Here is an 18,824-nt window from a genome sequence, read left to right as displayed (position 1 = left end):
TTCCACCTTTCAGTGTTCAAAAGAAACTTTAACGAGTTGAATGTATACGCGTTGGCAGTTATTCGTGGTTAGAAACAACAGACGAGCCCTACTCTATGAGAAGACCCACGAGGTATTCCTTTGTAGGTTCTTGCAATCCTGTTCTTTGTGCCTTCTAACGGTTAACAAAACGTGTATTAACAAAGTTGTTGTCTTCATGGACTTGAGTGCCTTTACATATAAAATGAATTGGCGATTCCCGTTTGCTTGAGCTTTTTGCGTTTTTGTTGTATTTTTCTTTGTATTAGCAATCGTCCCCCTTTTCAAGGCTTGTCTGAATAAAGGACAATAACGTTTGACTTATATAGCAGACTGAAGCATTTAGAAACACTTCCCTCACAGTGTTGAAATCAAGGGAGATTACGCATGTTATCTAGCCAATTAGTGAACGTTATACGTTTTTCATGAGGGTAACAGCTGTGAAGTGCTGAATAGAAAGCATACACTAAAGCGTAGCTTCGACCTGCTTCAGCTGTAGTGAAAATGCCAGCATTGTTTCATGTCGTTATTAATCAATTTCTCGCTGATGCGTGAATGCACGCAATACACGAAGGCCTTGTAAACAACGTGGGCTTCGGAAGGAGAAGTTTCAAGGTCAATGACATCTGTGTGGGAAATTATGATTTTGGCCTCCGCGTTTAAGCAGTGAGCCCGACTTCCTGATATATTCGGCAGATGGGATGGCACCCTTGTCGACTGCTCTGTATTTATTGAGCAGCGACCTCCTCCAAACATTTGCAACCATTCCTTTTGTTCTCGTCAATTCACCCAAGTTCCGCTCAACATGTACAAGAGCTCATTCATGACTCTATAAGTTGTATAATGTGATGTCCACTAAGAAAGCGAAAACTAGGCTTAGAAATTAGCTGAAAATTATTGCAGCGTAGCATATTTATTATTATTATTATTATTATTATTATTATTATTATTATTATTATTATTATTATTATTATTATTATTATTATTATTATTATTATTATTATTATTATTATTATTATTATTATTATTATTATTATTATTATTATTATTATTATTATTATTTGTTGGTAAAGAACACCTATGGTGGCCTAAAGAAGCAAACGTTTCAATACAAAAAGAAAATTCGGTAGACTATGTGAGCGACCCAAGCGCAGGGAGTACGTTAAACGTCCCATGCGGACTACAGTGTATGCGCACTATTGAAAAAAATAACGTAACCAAATACACAAACACCATTTATTCAAGCATCAGAAAGCCCACAATCCTGGCCTATGTTAAATTTAGTGGTAGTTGTTCGGCCTGATTTTGCAATAGTGCTTGCCGCCAATTCGTTATAGTCTTTGGCCACAAGATTAAAGAAATTTCACCGCTATTGTTGGCGCCCGCGACTGCCTTGTGTCGTTCGAGCCCGGCACTCACGTAGAAGGTTGTGTTGCCCCCGCTTGCTTGAATTTCCTGCTCATGCGCATCCTACGGATACGTTCCACCGTCGCCAAAGGGCTTGGACATCCCTCTGTCTTGCTTCTCTAGTGAGTGAGTGAATAAACTTTTATTTGATCCAGCAAAGTGCGATAAAACGCGCACCCGGCTAATCCCACGACGGGACTGACAGATCTAGTCTGCCGGCCCGATCGGTGGCGCGCTGGACGGCCAGGATTTGGTCCTCAAAGACGGGACTTCGCAGGAGCGCATCGCACTCTTCGTTGGTGAACTTCGGGCCCAGCAACCCGCACTCCCAGAGCATATGAGGCAACGTAGCTACCTCACCACTGGCCACGCAAGCACAATTCGGATAAATCTCGGGATATATACTGTTAAGGGACGCCGGATTTGGGTAGGAGTTCGTTTGCAGAAGTCTTAGTGTGAACGCCTGCGGCCTGCTTAGCTTGGAGTGAGGCGGGGGGAAAACCCTTCTGTCTAAGTAAAAGAATTTAGTGATTTCGTTGTGTGTGAGAGGAGCGTCTCTGTGTCCTGGGAGAGAGTCGCCCGATCCGAGGGCAGCGCGGTCGGTAAAGGCACACGCCGCCTCGTGGGCAGACTCGTTGAGGTTCAGAGGAACCCCCTCAATCGCCCCGAAGTGTGCAGGGAACCAAAGGATCGAGTGCATGGAGGTGTTGCCGCGTTTGGCGCCGTTCAGAATATGAACTACCTGCCGGGCTACCCGGCCTTGCTGGAATGCCCGGATGGCGGCTTTCGAATCGCTATACACCCTGTCTCTCCGACCGTCTTGCATGACAGGTGCAATCGCCACTTGCTCGGCCACCTCTGGGTTCGTCGTCCGGACGGAAGCACAGTTGATGAGTTTGCCCAGCGTGTCAACGACGGCAACCGCAAAAGCCTTGCCGTCTCGGTATGCAGCTGCGTCCACGAAGCTTGCTCCGATTTTGACCTTGTTTATTTGCTTTAGTATATTCAATGCTCTTGCCTTGCGACGACCTGCGTTGTGATCGGCATGAACGTTGCGGGGCAAAGGGGCGACCACGATCTTCTCCCCTATTTCTCTGGGGATTTGGGTGTCTTCAGCCAAGTTCTTGGTGGGTGCGAGTCCGATCTCCTCGAGGATAAGCCTGCCGGCCGGCGTGGTGGACAGCCGAGTTAGCTGGGCCCGTTCCTGAGCCTCGGCTATCTCGTCCATGGTGTTGTATAGGCCGAGCCCAAGGAGGTCCTCGGTATGCGTTCTGACGGGCAGCCCGAGGGCTTTCTTGAAGAATTTTCTAATGAGGGCATTAAGTTTTTCCCGCTCGGCTCTGAGCCAGTTGTGCATGGCCACCGTGTAGGTTAAGTGACACAGCACAAAGGCGTTGATGAGCCGACGCAGGTTGTCCTCCTTGAGGCCACGATGTCTGTTCGTTACCTTGCTTCTCTAGTCACTCCACGCCAATTCTAAAGTCTATGTGCGAAACACGAAGGCACCGTATTCGAGCAAATTTCTAGTAGCGGCAAGAAATTTCACTACTGAAGACCTTATAGCTCCTGATGACGACGAGCTGTAGTTTGGTTTACATTACATATTCTAACATAATGACCTCTCTCAGAGGCAACCACTGCTGCTCAGGTAGGCAAGTGTACTGTAATGCAAAACTACGCCATTCTCAATGTCTCTCGCGAAGCTAAATTTAGCCCCAATTGCCCCATTCCCAGAACGATAGCGTTGTTATTTAGGCACACGAACAATTTTATGATTGGATAATTGCCTCTTTCCTCGACAGACCGATATGAATGTAAAGTGCATCACATTTGTTCACGTGTTAGAAACCTAACATATTTGACTTTTTATACAGCTTGTGCAAGTGCGGTAGTTTAGTTTTGTTATTGCACTAGCTCGCCTTTCGCACTGTGCCCAACATGGTAACAAATGATGGGCAGACGCTGGCATCCATTTTTCTTGCTTTCAGAATCTCTTCACGACATTTCTGGACCCTGTGGTTCGAATGTGTGAGCTCCTTAACCCAACAAACAAAATTTTGCACAAAATTGCGCGCTCATATGCCCTAATTATACCTAATTATGAGAAAATGTATGAGATTAAGTAATTATAGCTAATAAGATTGAATGAGCTCTTGACGTGCGGCCACTCCTGCTCAGGTCAGCAGATCAACTTCTGGACGAAGCCGCTCTCAATGGCGAAAGAGATTATAATCTTAGCTTAATTTTTTTTTTCATTTGTGGCGCGACAACAGCCCTATCTGTGTTTGCGACCAATACATGAGAAAGTCGTGGAACACTTTTTATCTACGGAATGGCACCAAAGTGAGGCGCGTTGGTAGTACAGTTGCCAAGGTATAAGCGATATTTTTTGGGTTATATTGGGCTGTGGTAAGGGCTTCATACCACATCTGGCACTTTCAATGTTTGAGTAGACCAGAGATGCAGCTTTGACATAGGTAAGTTAGATATTTCAGTGCACAGTGTGCTACCGCACCAAGCTCTGCGCTCTGTTTGAATTCTGGGTTTTTACGTGCCAAAACCACGAATTGATTATGAGGCACGCAGTAGTAGGGGACTCCGCATTAGTTTTGACCACCAAAAGATCTTTAATATGCCCCGAATTGGCGAAGCACAGGCGCATATCGCCTCATCGAAATGCGGCCACCGCGGTCGGGATTTCCTGCCGCGATATTGTGCTTAGCACCACAACATCATAGCCGCTAAGCCACCACGGTGAGTATGTGGGCTCTGATCTACATACAAAATAAATACAAACCAATAGACCCGTTCAGTTCAGGCACGAGCTCCAAGGTTTTTTTTCATAACCTATACTAAAGAACCAGCACTGGTCAGCCATGGAGATTACGCTCTGCTATATCTATTCTTACTTTCAGAAATACGCGTCTCGCGAGAAGTCATATATCAGCTAGTACCACTGATTTGTAGCGTACAGTCTGTTTTCGAGATTTTCTTCCTTCAAGGCAGAATTAGTTATTGAACAGAACCAGAAATTTCGCTCAAAAACGACCAACTTCCGGCGTATGCTCTGCGCAGCAGGAAGTACCAACTACAAGCAGAGTAAGACCCTCTCTGCGCCATCTGCATTGTGAATTATTTTTATTCAAAGTGGTATTGCACTTCGAATTTCAGAGACCAAGTGCGACGCGCATCTCCTTAGGAGTTACAGATAAAACGATAACGGTCTTTTCTCCCCTTTTGCTTATTAGAGTTCTATGTAGCCTACTGTCCAAAAGATGCGGGCTATCACTCAGAATATCAGCATATGCCGAGGACGTTTGCATTATATTATAAGGCACCAGCACAATCGGAAAAATACGCACTACACAGCGAGAAATGTCTGCAATTCACACAATTTGGTCAGTACGAGATATCAAAGCTTATGATGGCAATTGCGAATGCGAATTGTGAATACAGCAAAAGGCAACAAAGTTGCAGTTGAAGCCGGCAGGTCAACGTAAAAGATATCTCTGGAGATGTCGTTGTCTGCAGGTCATAGTCTGCAATTGACTATGTGGGACCTAACCATGGACAATGATACAGGGACCATATGCCACTTTCATTCGCTGAAACGGTCGTCAGGTGTACGCTCGTGAAACCATCCTTGTCCCCGTGAAATTTGGATATTGTGCTTGTGACTAGTTGGATATCTATCAAATGCCGTTGTTGTTTCCATCAAAATTCCAAGACGAAGATATAAAGTTGTGAACAAGGCCGTCCTACATTTCGCTACATGGTTTTCTGTTGCCCACAAGAAAATGGTACGAGAAGGCATATGTCGGAAAATAACATTTTGACTTTGCAGGCGGTGCTGGCTAGCGTACTTCGTCTCAGCGAATTAGACTACGGAAACACCCCCGAAAACTGCATGGGGTGCCTTCATGTGGCTTTATTAGTACCCTAAAAAGTCCACGTGCCTCGCGCTATTAGACAAAAAACACCGTTTTCAAAATGCACGACGTTAGTTTTGTGCTCTGTAGTTAGAAACATCTTTCACAACATTCATCGCTTTACATCAAGCCCATTCTTTTTTCTGCAGACGTGTAATCTTTGCTTAATTAGCAATTGAAGTTGGCTTACAAAAATACCTACAAGTATAAAAAGATGCTTTAGGTAAGGCCAAAGCCGGTTCGAAGAAATCTGGATACCTTTTCAACAGCTTGTTTGACTGACGTTTGACCTGCGGTGTTCGGCTTCCCAAACAATTCATCCGTGATGGGTGCAATTCACTACAGAGCTCAAGTAAACTTTCCAACGAGTCGTTTGTATACATGACCTGGAAATTCGGTAATATTCTACATTCGTGAATGATGCGTCTTTGGACTGCTTTTATTTTCACACGAAAGTATCTTATGCAGGAATGCCGGATCAATTTCCTTTACTGGATGTGACGTCGGCGCCGAACGCGTAAAATATGCAATCTTCACAGGGACGGCGCCGCCATCTAGGAGCGGTGAAGCGAAGTACGGCATCATGACACTAATTTGCGCAGACAGTGAGCGCTTCGGTTGCCTCAGCATTACTCAGGGCAGCGGATGCTCCAGCGTGGTGTCACTTGGTGTAGACGGTGTAGGCCTTGCAATTACGTGACGTCGCAGTGTCCGCGCATGGTTGGTCATTGTCGTCAGATTAGTCTGTCACGCCTCGTCACCGGTGGTGTGCAGCTTCCACATATATCAGCAGTGATTGCACGCTGTCTAGAGCTTTGCTTGCAATGGTACAAACAAAGAAAACTGATGCGCTAAGCAGGGCAGAGAGGCAACGCCATCACCCGGTGCACTTCACTTTTAAGGGCGAGAGACACGCCAGCATGAAGCAAAATGCTTTCGAATGTACACGTCGCTCGCTGCAAACTCTTCTACTCGCATTGCTGAGGGTGAGCGCGTCGCAGCTCAACTTGCTGCCCAAAGCACACGAAGTCGGAAAAAAATTCTCGCACCTTTGCCGAAGCGACTCGACCGCATATGAAAGTAAATTTATTTTTTGATAATTGAAATGGGCAAGAGGTGGCAGCCTGCGGATGGAGTGTAATTGGATTGGGTGGGGAGGCAGCATTAGGGACGGAATTATGTTCCAGTGACCTTCAATCTCAAAAGCGCCCTTTGATTATAATGCGTGTTCAAAGAGGTCACCATCTGCTGCAATCACATTTGGCATCACATAAGCACATTTTCCGAGGCGTTCTTGATCATGGTATCAGGGATGGAGTTGCAGACTATTATTTCTTTCTTTTAGGTTATCTGATGTAGTAGTTGGTGTCCGGTATAATTGATCCTTGACGTAGCCCCAGAGAAAGAAATCCAGGTGAGTTAAATCTGACGACGATGCCGGCCAATCCACTGTTGCGCGAATAGTTCATGCAGCCATTTGCCAGTTTTGCTGCTGCCGTGTGTAGGAGCACCATCATGCTCATACCAAATATTCTTGATCCAACCAATGGAACTTCTCTAAGAAAATCCTCAAGCACCCCATCAAGGATGTCGCTCAAGTATCTTCGCCTGTAAGCGTGTTATCAAAAAACACGGGGCCAATGATAGTGCCACCGTAAATTCCACACCGTACATTAACTTACCCCTGATAATGGTGATGTGTCTTCAAAACACACTGAGGGTTTTCGTCGCTCCAACAGTGAGCGTTGTGTATGTTCACTTGGGCATAACGTGAGAAGAAAGCTTAATCGGTACACAGTACTTTCTTAACAAAGCCTAGGTCCTCTCCCGTGTTCATTATAACCCAGTGTGCAAAGTCCTTTCGATTTTGGAACTCTCGAATATCCATCATCTAGGGGAGACTCGCGTGGTACGTGGCACGCAATTGCCTCTTCTTAAGTACTGTCGACCCTGAAGAATTTGAAACTCCAGCTTCAGCACCCACAATAAGAACACTTGCATGTGAGTCTGAAGAAAACTTTGACAGAATATGTTTCCACGTCCTCGCCAAGGATAGAAGATTTATGCCGCTTCTTAGTAATAGTCACGGGCTGTCTGAGCGTTTCATATGCACGCACAATCGTCATTGAGCTTGGAGTGCACCTGGATCTCAGCGTTGAAATAGCTCAACTGGGCGCCTTCTACGTCCACTTGACGCATCTAGAGCCACAACGATGTCCGCTGTTTCTTCAGTAACAGTCAAATGTGCTGTTCATCGTTGGTCCCAGCCAGATAGCGTTGCTGTGGAGAACAAGCAAGGATACGGGCGCCTCAGGAGCACTGGATGTATTCAAGTTCGGGGGGATTGGTTCAAACGAGGTGCATAAGGTATGGCCTACATTCAGTAAACTGGAACAGCCTACGGGCGCGCTCTCTCAGGAACTGACGCCCCAGTCGCGCTGCGAGAGTGTGATACCAGACGCGGCCACCCGATACTGCGACCACGAAGTGATGCGCACATGCGTGGTGCGAGTTCAAAAATAAGGTCTGGTAGGCAGTGTCAGAAAGAGAGCAGACGGGACCAGTGTCAAAAGAGTCATCGTCTAAAGAATTGATGCGTCATCATCATCATCATCATCATCATCATCATCATCCTCATCATCATCATCATCATCATCATCATCATCATCAGCCAGGTTACGCCCACTGCAGGGCAAAGGCCTCTCCCATACTACTCCAACAACCCCGGTCATGTGCTAATTGTGGCCATGCCATACCTGCAAACGTCTTATTCTCATCCGCCCACCTAACTTTCGGCCGCCTCCTGCTACGCTTCCCTTCCCTTGGGAACTGCTTAACAGTCTCGGAAGAGAACAGCAATTTACAATAGGCAGCGAGGCACTGGAAGTCGTAAGGTCGTAATACATCTACTTAGGGCAGGTAGTGACGGCGGATCCGGATCATGAGACGGAAATAATCAGAAGAATAAGAATGGGCTTGGGTGCGTTTGGCAGGCATTCTCAGATCATGAACAGCAGGTTGACATTATCGCTCAAGAAAAAAGTATATAATAGCAGTGTCTTACCAGTACTCACCTACGGGGCAGAAACCTGGAGGCTTACGAAAGGGTTCTACTCAAATTGAGGACGAGGCAACGAGCTATGGAAAGAAGAATGATAGGTGTAACGTTAAGGGATAAGAAAAGAGCAGATTGGGTGAGGGAACAAACGCGAGGTAATGAAATCAAGAAAAAGAAATGGGCATGGGCAGGACATGTAATGAGGAGGGAAGATAACCGATGGTCACGCATCATTAATTGATGCGTGACCTTCCTTGAATATTGCCAAGGTTTTTTTACAATTGGTTAGTTTTGTCCACGTGTGATTTATCCGCTGTTATTCGAGCCCTAAGGTTTAAAGCTGCAGCATCATCGTTCAATTCCAGAAACTACTACAAGTTCATTTGTGTACAAAGGCAAAATTGTAGCGGCCGTCATTACCTTCCATTTTACCCACGCACTTTCCCTTTTCCTTCTGTGAAGGAGAATCATAATGCTGTTTTCCTCTTTTCGTTTTTGTGGCCTTTATAGCTTTCGCAATGCTCGGCCAGCAGCATGCATTTGCACCGTCATGCTATAAGAGCCACATGACCACATACCTACACCAGGCATAATGCCCTGTCGCGGGCCAGTCTCCCTACAGCCGGCCTTTTTCGTCCATCGTAGCCTTGAGAGCAGCACAATAACAGCGCGTACGCGCCCCATCACGTGGTATTTTTTTCATATTTTGCGGGCTTTCGTTGTAGCGCTGAAAAGAGGACCACGTGAGATATATCATGTTGGAAATAATATATTGAGAAATTTATCAAGGTGCTCTAGAACTTTGCGTATCACACTTGTGGTCAGCAGCCAATACTTCAAAACGCTATTAAATAAACATATCTAATCCGTTAATTAAGGGAAAATAAAAAAATACCCTGAGTAACTCTACGCCAATGCCAACATATGCGTTTGGTTCAACTCGAGTCCGGAGGGCCTTTCATATTTAAAACTTTGGCTCATAATATGAGAGACAACCTGTATAACATTTATAGCTAGACAGGCACTAGCGTCCCTTCGCGGTAGCACCCAATATTTTAATTTTACAACAAGATAATTTTTATAGAGCATGCATTAAATCAGTTCTTGTCTATGGGTTTACGGTTAGCTATCGCCCTGCAGTGGGTGACGCGACATAAATGTATAGAGGACCGAATGTAGCTCTTTGCTTTGCATCTGTATATTACGACGGAAACTTCAGCCCGGCACCATGAAAGAGGAAATGCACGGGACCCACGAGATTGCCGTCGACCCAGGCAACGGTAAACATTTTTTCATAGCATTTATTATTCAACAGCTTCCACTGATAGGAGGAAAACATAAACAAAGCAAATAATATTCTCAGAAAATAGACCACAATTGTACGGCATCAGAATTGATTTGGGAAACGAATTCATCTCGACTGTGCTTTTTTTCTCCAGGACGATCCAGGATTGGAATCAATTGGATCGTTCTGTCATAGATATATCACCTCTTACATCTTGGTTGCCTCTCTTACACATTTCTTTTTGCATTTTGAGCCGAAGAGCGTTCGCTCTATGCCCTGCGATGAGTATTGTATTGCATGCTTTCAAGTTTGCCATTCATTTCTGTTTCCCATTGAGTGTTTAATAGGATTCTTATTGAATACTGTGTGCTACTTTTGTTTCGTAATGTGAGTGTGTGGTACTGGTTCTTGTAGTATATAGGCGCTACCAATCCGTTTTCGGAACTACTTAGACAATTCGCTTATTTTGTGTTTTGTTTATAAGTGTTTCGTTATGTCACTGTAATGAGAGGGTGTACATTTTTCTGGTTGTGGATAATTGCTCCAAATTTGTATTTCTTGAAGTGCTTTATTCTTTTTTCTTTCCCTCACTGTAATACCATAAGACGCGGTGGGTGGACATAAATTGGCAAAATAAATGAATACATTAGCGTTTTGCTGTCAAGAATGTCACGGTTGCGGCGGAGATACAAACCCTTATCCAGTACCCACCTCCCCGAAAAATATGTGTGGTAACTGCAGCACTTACCTTTCTATTAACGTGCAACAGTAGAAAGGGAAGTCAGTATTACAGGCCATTCCCGTGTTCTAAAGAAGGGGGTCAGCAGGACAACAAAGGTGCCGATCGGAAAAAGCACGTTCTTGTTTATTGCTATTCTCCCTGCTTGGCTGTGTATATTCTCTGTATATATTTTGCAGATACACCATTTTCAATGTAAATATGTCATTCACTCAGGAGAATTTCTTAAAATTCTGCTTGATAATCTTCGAACACGTTAATATTGTGGATGCCTACAAGTAAGATTAATCGCAGTCCTCATAGATGCAGATTTTAATTTTTCGTGCTAATTTGCTCATCCAAGAGCATTCGCAATGCAGCTGATACAACTTAAACTGCTGGCTCCGACTGTTCATGATCTTTTTGGCATTCATGGTAATTGAACAGCTGCGCTTTATTGAGCGTACTGAAATAGATATAACCACTTTGCTAGCTAAAAGAAGTTATGTGCACTCTCGTATTGGAGGCAAAGCAATAAAATTATTATGCAGGGAAGTCCTAGCGCAATGTCTAGGTTACTTGACGTCATCAGCAACACTAAATGACGCGGTCTAGCTACAAGAGGTCATGCTTTTATCATTTGGCGTGTTTCCGTACTAGTGGTCTTTATTGCGTCTATCAGTGACACAATTTACGTAGTGATAAGCCAAAATAAATGAAAATCCTACACTTCAAATGCGGCGTGTTGCTTTTATTTCGGCACCTAAGAGAAAACTACACGTTTCATTATAAACAACAACCTGCACTGAGATAAATATTATTTTTCTTTTTCAGATGTCCCGTACAATCAGACGGAAGATATATTGTATATGAGTAGAAAGCAAAGATGTGCAGTGATTAAGATAAGGTCCACGCTTCAAGGTTAGTGTTTATACGCTGTTCTCATTAGCAAGATCTCATTATCCCGACCGAAACCCCGCTGCGAGGTTATTGGAAAGGACAAGAATTTTCCAGAATATTCTTGCAGATTTATAAATTAGCTTCTAGAAAGTTTTATGTGTTACGCTACCAATACTTTTCAATATTCAATGATAATTACATAAAGTAAATGGAGCACCGAATAATCGGCAGAGGACGAACGCCTTTTCAATTGCACATATACAGTTACTACTATCTGACGAATTTACGAAATCACACGCGTTTCACTCAAACATAACCGAGAACCACCCTTCTACAATGAGCACTTGTTGCCGCAATAAAAAATGAAAAAACGAAGATTAAGAAGACAAGCAACTAACTGTGCTACAAGAACTCATATACCAAGTAAGATAATGCCTATAATATACATATCTAATCTGCGTCGTCAGCCCGCTTAGATTTAGTGCAATACGAAAATAATTCGTTCTCGCATATGCACGTCGATTTCATTTATATATAGATATGTTCTCTGTGACAATCGCTTACGACTTGAAATTGTAGTCCCACGTTCAACATTCTTCTGCTTAAGATTATTTCATATACACTCCAGAAAGATATTGAGGACTGAATATGTCATATGAATATTGTCACGTGGTAGTGACGGCGAAGAAAACAGCAATACGGTGGAACACAAAACTAGCTTTTATTGGGCGAACTTGCGCCCACAAAAACAGGCTACACTTATGCACAACGGTAGCGGCGAATACGGTCGGCGATCGTCGGAAATCTGATAAGCTGGTCAAGCACGTCGGCTTTTATAGAGCAGTCGTCGAATCTTCCAGAATAATCGTTCGGAACCGCGTGCCATCCACAATGTTCTACACCATTCGCGTCAGCTGATGAACTCAGATAACATAAGTTTCGGCGACAACAGACAGCGGATAGAAGCATCGATAACTTTCCAGAAACTTCGGATACATGCAGGCGCGTCCCACGCTGTGCGATTACATTTGTTAGGCGGCGAAACGTGGTTGCCCGATAAAGATAAGTACACGTTTCACTATCATATTTGCAGGCTACCATAGAGTTGATCTCTGTATATGGCGATCAATGTAGACATAGCGGCGTTAGGTGATAGTCACCAGTAAATTTGGCTCTCGTGACACCTGCGTATTATTATTCTACAAAAGCTAATTAGCGATAAGGTAATAGCTCAGCTGCGTCTATGTAGTTTCAAAGAGAATTATTTTTTGCTTGTTTCTCGCTATCGCAACATTTCAAATAATAGGGAAACCAAGCAACTGCAATTTGGATGTGGAATTAGAGGCTACATGTTCCACATGACAAAGAAGAAGGTCACTTTATACCAGCTCTTGAACCAAATTTTGCGAAATAAGTTTTAGCTTATTCATTCGAAGTTATCAGGCAGAACAAATACGTTTATTTTATTGTAAATGTATGGCTTTTCGCGCTTATTGTTGAGTCATTTCTGTGCAATAACTTTAGTGTTTGTAGATCTAGGTAATATGTAATCCAAAAGAAGTAAATGTTTGTGGGTTGCCAATATTCACATGGGGACGGATTAATAATAATAATATATGGGGTTTTACGTGCCAAAACCACTTTCTGATTATGAGGCACGCCGTAGTGGAGGACTCCGGAAATTTAGACCACCTGGGGTTCTTTAACGTGCACCTAAATCTAAGTACACGGGTGTTTTCGCATTTCGCCCCCATCGAAATGCGGCCGCCGTGGCCGGGATTCGATCCCGCGACCTCGTGCTCAGCAGTCTAACACCATAGCCACTGAGCAACCACGGCGGGTAGGGGACGGATTATCAGTGCAGCTGTTTAGGCTGCATAGGTCAGCCGCATACGATATGAAACCATAGATTATTTTTTTTATACTGCCTCACACTACGCCGACACAAGCGCCGCCGAGGTCACCACACATACATTTTTCTTTTCACGCCGCGCCACACTACACCGGATGAAGCGCCGCCACCGTCAAAGCACCTACCAGTCATCTAACGCAACCGCAGCTGCAGCTGCACCGACACCTCTGACGCAGATGACGTTATAACTACAGAAGCACAGGACACGTGCGCCGAAACCACCGCCACGCTCTTTCCCCCTCTCTCCCTACCCATCTCCATTGCTACGGCGCCGTCGTCACAATATTTGTCCCTTGCCCCTACCTGTTTCCGTTCCAGCTACGCATGTACCTCCGACGCGCCTGATGTTTTAACCACAGTAGCGAAGGCCACGTGTCCAGGCGCTGTCGCCATACTCTTTCGACCTCTACCCTAAATGGCCGGCTGCCCGCGCATTCCTGTCAACGGTGCGGACGCAAGCCGCGCAGGGTACCCCCCGGGGAGCGTATTCACAGGCTGCATATGCGTGCTAGAGTAAAACAGCTTCGCTCTAATACAGGGATTCTTTTTTCGGAACGCTTGCGTTGGCCTGTATAAAGTTCATGTATATTTGAAACCATACAAACAAAGAAAAATACTTAATAATGCAACATACTGTCAGGCACAGTTTTTAACAAGCGTTTATGTAAGAACGATTATTTAGCTTATACATAGTGATTTCATTTGAGAAACCTGCGATAAACCTCATGGAACGTGGCGACTTCAACAAGTTTGTGATCCTCTCTTGGTGACTGCAATGGAATAGGCATTGGTTATATTTGCAAACTCGCGGCATTTCGCTACAATGTTAAAGCGAATAACTATTTTTAGATGCCGCAGAAGTTATATAGAAGTTATGTGAATTACTGCTTTTTCAATGTGCATTACTTTCTTTGCTGTAGTAAGGGGTAGATACTATTCCATAATTTAGAAGAGTTAACTGCTCGGCTAGCTGGTGATCTTGCATACTGAAAAGATTTTGCGCCAAAAAACAACACACACAAGAACAAAGACGACGACACTACGGGCGCTACTTCAACTGTTTAATGAGGGTGAAAGCACTCGACGTATATAGCCCTCCAAAACACCGCGCATGCGTACAAGGCAACATGGAGTACAAGGTTTTATCAGAGTAGGCGCGATAGAAACTTCAGCTCAGCATCGTAAAGAAAAACTGACGTATCACTAACACAGTTCGGACCCGCTTTCTTGATGTAGAAGGCTTCCAATGTTTCACGCGATGTCTGATGCCTGCCTCTACCCAAAATCCTCGCATCGCGGAACCGTGGAAAACAATCGGTGCAAGCCCTGCAGTGATTCACAAGTCGCTCACCTTCATTATCCTTTATACCTTTTGCATGTTCCCTAAGTCGGTCGGTGACACAACACCCCGTTTGTCCAATGTAGGATTTCCCGCAGGACAGAGGAAATTCATATACCACGTTTGTGGCACACTTTGCGAAACGCTGGCCATGCTTCTTCTGACAGCCAGGCATTTGGTTTTCGCAAGTTATGCGACGGCTTAGCTGGGCAAGCTTTTGGGGAGCGGAGAACACCACTGGTGCTATATACCGGTTAGCCACTTTTTTCAGGCTGTGCGTGACGTTATAGATGTATGGGACCACTATAGGCCACTCTTTTTTCTTCGGCTCTACCCTGCTTACCCCTGCCTTCAACTTCTTCAAAAGCGTTTCTGCCACAGAGGCCAAGACCGACTCAGGGAAGCCAGCTGCAACGAGCCTGCCCAATTGGTTGTCAAAACTTGCTTGCATCTCATGGACACACGACTTTCGGAGCGATGACTCCAGGCAGAGGTTGGCGATGCCTATTTTAACTACCTTTGAGTGGGCCGAATTGTACGGCAAGAGCCCTTTTTGCGCTCGAGGGGAGTAAGCCCAACAAATGTGGCCATCTGAAAACTTTAACTGTAAATCTAAAAACTGAAGCAAACCATTATCCGGTAGCTCAAAAGTAAAACAAAGCCATTTCCCCAGGTTTCTAAAATCATCTAAAACACTGCTCACTGTAGCCACATTCGAAACGGAGCACTGCTTGTTTAAAACCATTAAAAAGTCGTCCTTGTACCGAAACACTTTAAGGACTTTGTCATTAATAAAATGGTTAAAACGATCGTGTAGAGAGCGATCGATGGATGATAAAAAGATATTGCAAAGTATGGGGGCTATGCAAGAGCCTATGCATCTGCCTTTCTTCAGCAGGTAAGGTTGCTCGTCAAACAAGATAAAAGTACTTCGGAGATAAAATTCTAAAAGGACTAAAAAGTTGGGAACATGCAAAAGGTATAAAGAATATTGAAGGTGAGCGACTTCTGAATCACTGCAGAGCTTGCACCGATTGTTTTCCACGGTTCCGCGATGCGAGGATTTTGGGTATATAGAGGCAGGCATCAGACTTCGCGTGAAACATTGGAAGCCTTCTACATCAAGAAAGCGGGTCCGAACTGTGTTAGTGATAGGTCAGTTTTTCTTTACGATGCTGAGCTGAAGTTTCTATCGCGCCTACTCTGAAAAAACCTTGTACTCCATGTTGCCTTGTACGCATGCGCGGTGTTTTGGAGGGCTATATATGTCGAGTGATTTCACCCTCATTAAACAGTTGAAGTAGCGCCCGTGGTGTCATCGTATTTCTTCTTGTGTGTGCTGTTTCTTGGCGCAAAATCTTTTGAGTATACTATTCCATAACTATGCAATATACAGGTTTGCAATTCCTTGTGGATTAAGATGCCTGCGAGAAGTACTAAAATGTTATGTTTATTATTCTATTAGGCAGTCCCGCTACCTATGATCTCCGAGTACGGAACTCCTCCATTACCCGGGGTCCCAGCCGAGGCTGCAAGAGAAAATTTAGGAAATACGCACGTGGATCACATGGTACTTACCAAACAAAGTGCCAGGAGATATTACGGAACACAACGCAACCATTATCTAAAATTGCAGCTAAAGCGAATCCGCAAAGCCAGCACGCTCGCTAGACTTTGCTCCAGCTTTGCGGAGATGTGTACACTAACAACACTTGAGGCTTATTTCAAATTATGTTGGTCCTGCACCCCAAGTTTTCAGTTTCATTAAAAGTAAGTAGATCACATCAATGCGTGACATCCTCAATTTGCATGAACGGCTTTCATTTTCCAATACGCAGGGAAACATTATCGGTGTATCTCGACGAAATAAAGACATGGTTACAGGATCGCACGATCAAGGCACGTTCATAGTTCTGGATATTAGAACCTGTGCATATTGGCAAGTAGTAACGCATTGCTAATTCTGTTGACCCTAAATGTATGTGTAATGTGTATGCTACCTTCGTCTCAAGAAAATAGGATCTCATGTAGCAGCGGTCAGAAGTGGCAGAGGCACACAGACAGCTACGTAATACACAGAACTGACCCTAAGCCTCTATTCCTCGCAAAATATGGCGCCATAAAGCCTTGTAAGAAGAACATAACTCCACTGAGTTAAACTTGATACCTAAATAAATTTAGAGAAGGTTTTAAGCAATAAGCAGATCGTTCAATTTCACTTCGCCCAATGAATACCGAATTTGAAGCATTGTACGTTTTATTTGCCAATATGGTCGATGCAAAGCACGATATTGAAAAAAAGTCACGCACAGTGTTTCATAGTTGATGCCTGCACTATTCCTATATCGAATATCCAAATCCGTTTGAGGCTTCGAATACGCTGGCTTGTAATTATAATCATCAACTTCACTTTACTCATGATGAAAATTATCATCATCAGCCTATATTTATGAACGTTGCAAGACCAAGACCGCTACCAGTGATTCACAAATAGCCCTGTCTTGCGCCACCTCATTGCAACTTGAGCCTGAATATTTCCTAATTTCATCATGACACCTGATTTTCAGCTGTCCTCGACAGCGTTTCCATTGCCCTGGCTCCAATTTTGCAACGCTAATTGTCTACTGGTTATCTGCGTGGCACATGACATGAACTGCCCAGTTAGATTTCTTTATTTTATTATAAACTCTAATTTAGGATATTCCCGTTTGTCTCTGATCTACACCGCTCTGTTCCTGCCTCTTAACGTTAAGCCTAACATTCTTCGTAGGACCACTCTTTGTGCGCTCCTTATCTTGCTTTCCTGCTCTTTTGATAACCTCCATATTGCTACCTAATATGTTACCACCGTTAAAGTGCATTCCCTGCGCAATTTTTAAGGCGAACGGCTCAGACGTCTCATGCGACGAAAATTTGCCCATCCGTGTCGGGCACTAGGAAAATTTTACCGTCCGGCATTATGGCACCAGAATTGTGGTTTCAACCCTCAGCGCCGGGAGTCGAACTGTGAACATTTGAGGTTAATTACCACAAGTGCAATTAGGACACAGTTCGTCACGATAGATTTAGTTCCGGCCGTGGAACCCACGATTTTGTTGTTAAGGCGAAGCAAGTTAGTGCAAAGGTAAATAAAGTAGTTATTTAAGGCACTCTACCCACGACCATCGGATGGAGTCCAACCCATTTTTTGGTTTTAATTAGGGCGAAAACGATTAAGGCCCTCGATACCACCATGTACAATAGAGATATCGGTCACCCAGGCATAACTCTAACTTCGATTGCAAATCATATTGTGAACGTCTAAAGCTGAAACGACTACATTTGGCGTTAATTAAGGCGAAGTTATTAATTGCACTGTTACTAGCCGCGCAAAGGTCGAGCATAATTACACGTCGAGAAAAATAAGAGAACTTGCTTACACGTGTTTCTTTCAAGTATAATTGAAGAGCAATTAGTGGTAATAGTGGTAATTAGGTAGTAATTAGTAGTAAAATTGGTAATAACTTAGGTAGTAAATCATTTGCTGAACTGTCCACAATTGAACTCTCTCTCCAGATATCTGAAAAGATTAGTATGGATAGAACGTTGGGTTTACAGCACAAAATGAGAATTGTCAGATATCAAAATAAGGTAAGGAATGCACTGTTAATAAGGTAGAGGTAATTAAGGCACCCAAACCGACGCAATTTGTTGTGAGAGGACAATAGCAAGTAACAATGCATTAGAATGAAAGTCAATAATCTCGTGACTCGTGATCCCGCATGCTTTACCATCATCCTCTTTTGCGTGCGCTAAAGTGACTGTGCCTTTCTTGTTTCTTGAACGACTGTGGTAAGCTCCCAGTCAGGATTTGGTAATGCCCGTCGTATGCGTTCCAACTAATTTTTATTCACCTGTAAATTTTTGTCTGATGAACAGGGTACCATGTAAAGTATTGATCTAGACAAATGCACTCCAGCAGAGACTCCATGCACTGTAACCAAAAAAAAGACCCAGATGGGCGTTTCTCGCTTGTCCTCTAGCGCATTCCCATCCGTACGTGTTTTTACTCCCATCGAACAGGCGTTTGATAAACTCCTAGTTAGGTAAACACCCTTCATTCAGCATACAACGGGAGTACTATATTAAACACACTCCTGCCCTCCCCCTTATTTGACTGGCAGGTTATGCAGGCCACAGTGGGAGTATTATGGAGGAATTAAAGCCATTTACTTTACCTACGGCACGCATGTAGCGACATTCTTGGTGGTGGGCGTCA

General features: G+C 44.1%; 1 protein-coding gene across 1 annotated transcript in view; it reads left to right on the top strand.

Annotated features, from left to right (window-relative positions):
• Positions 1–18,824, top strand: part of LOC142587579 (uncharacterized) — a 70,913-nt gene that overhangs the window by 16,783 nt on the left and 35,306 nt on the right. Inside the window, exon 5 of the mRNA XM_075698693.1 lies at positions 11,250–11,336. Within this exon, the coding sequence (XP_075554808.1) occupies positions 11,250–11,336 (87 nt within the window). The remainder of the gene's footprint in view (positions 1–11,249; positions 11,337–18,824) is intronic.

This window comes from Dermacentor variabilis, chromosome 7 (genome assembly GCF_050947875.1).
Source record: "Dermacentor variabilis isolate Ectoservices chromosome 7, ASM5094787v1, whole genome shotgun sequence".
Lineage (NCBI taxonomy): Eukaryota > Metazoa > Arthropoda > Arachnida > Ixodida > Ixodidae > Dermacentor > Dermacentor variabilis.
This window is presented reverse-complemented; position numbering and strand designations above follow the sequence as displayed.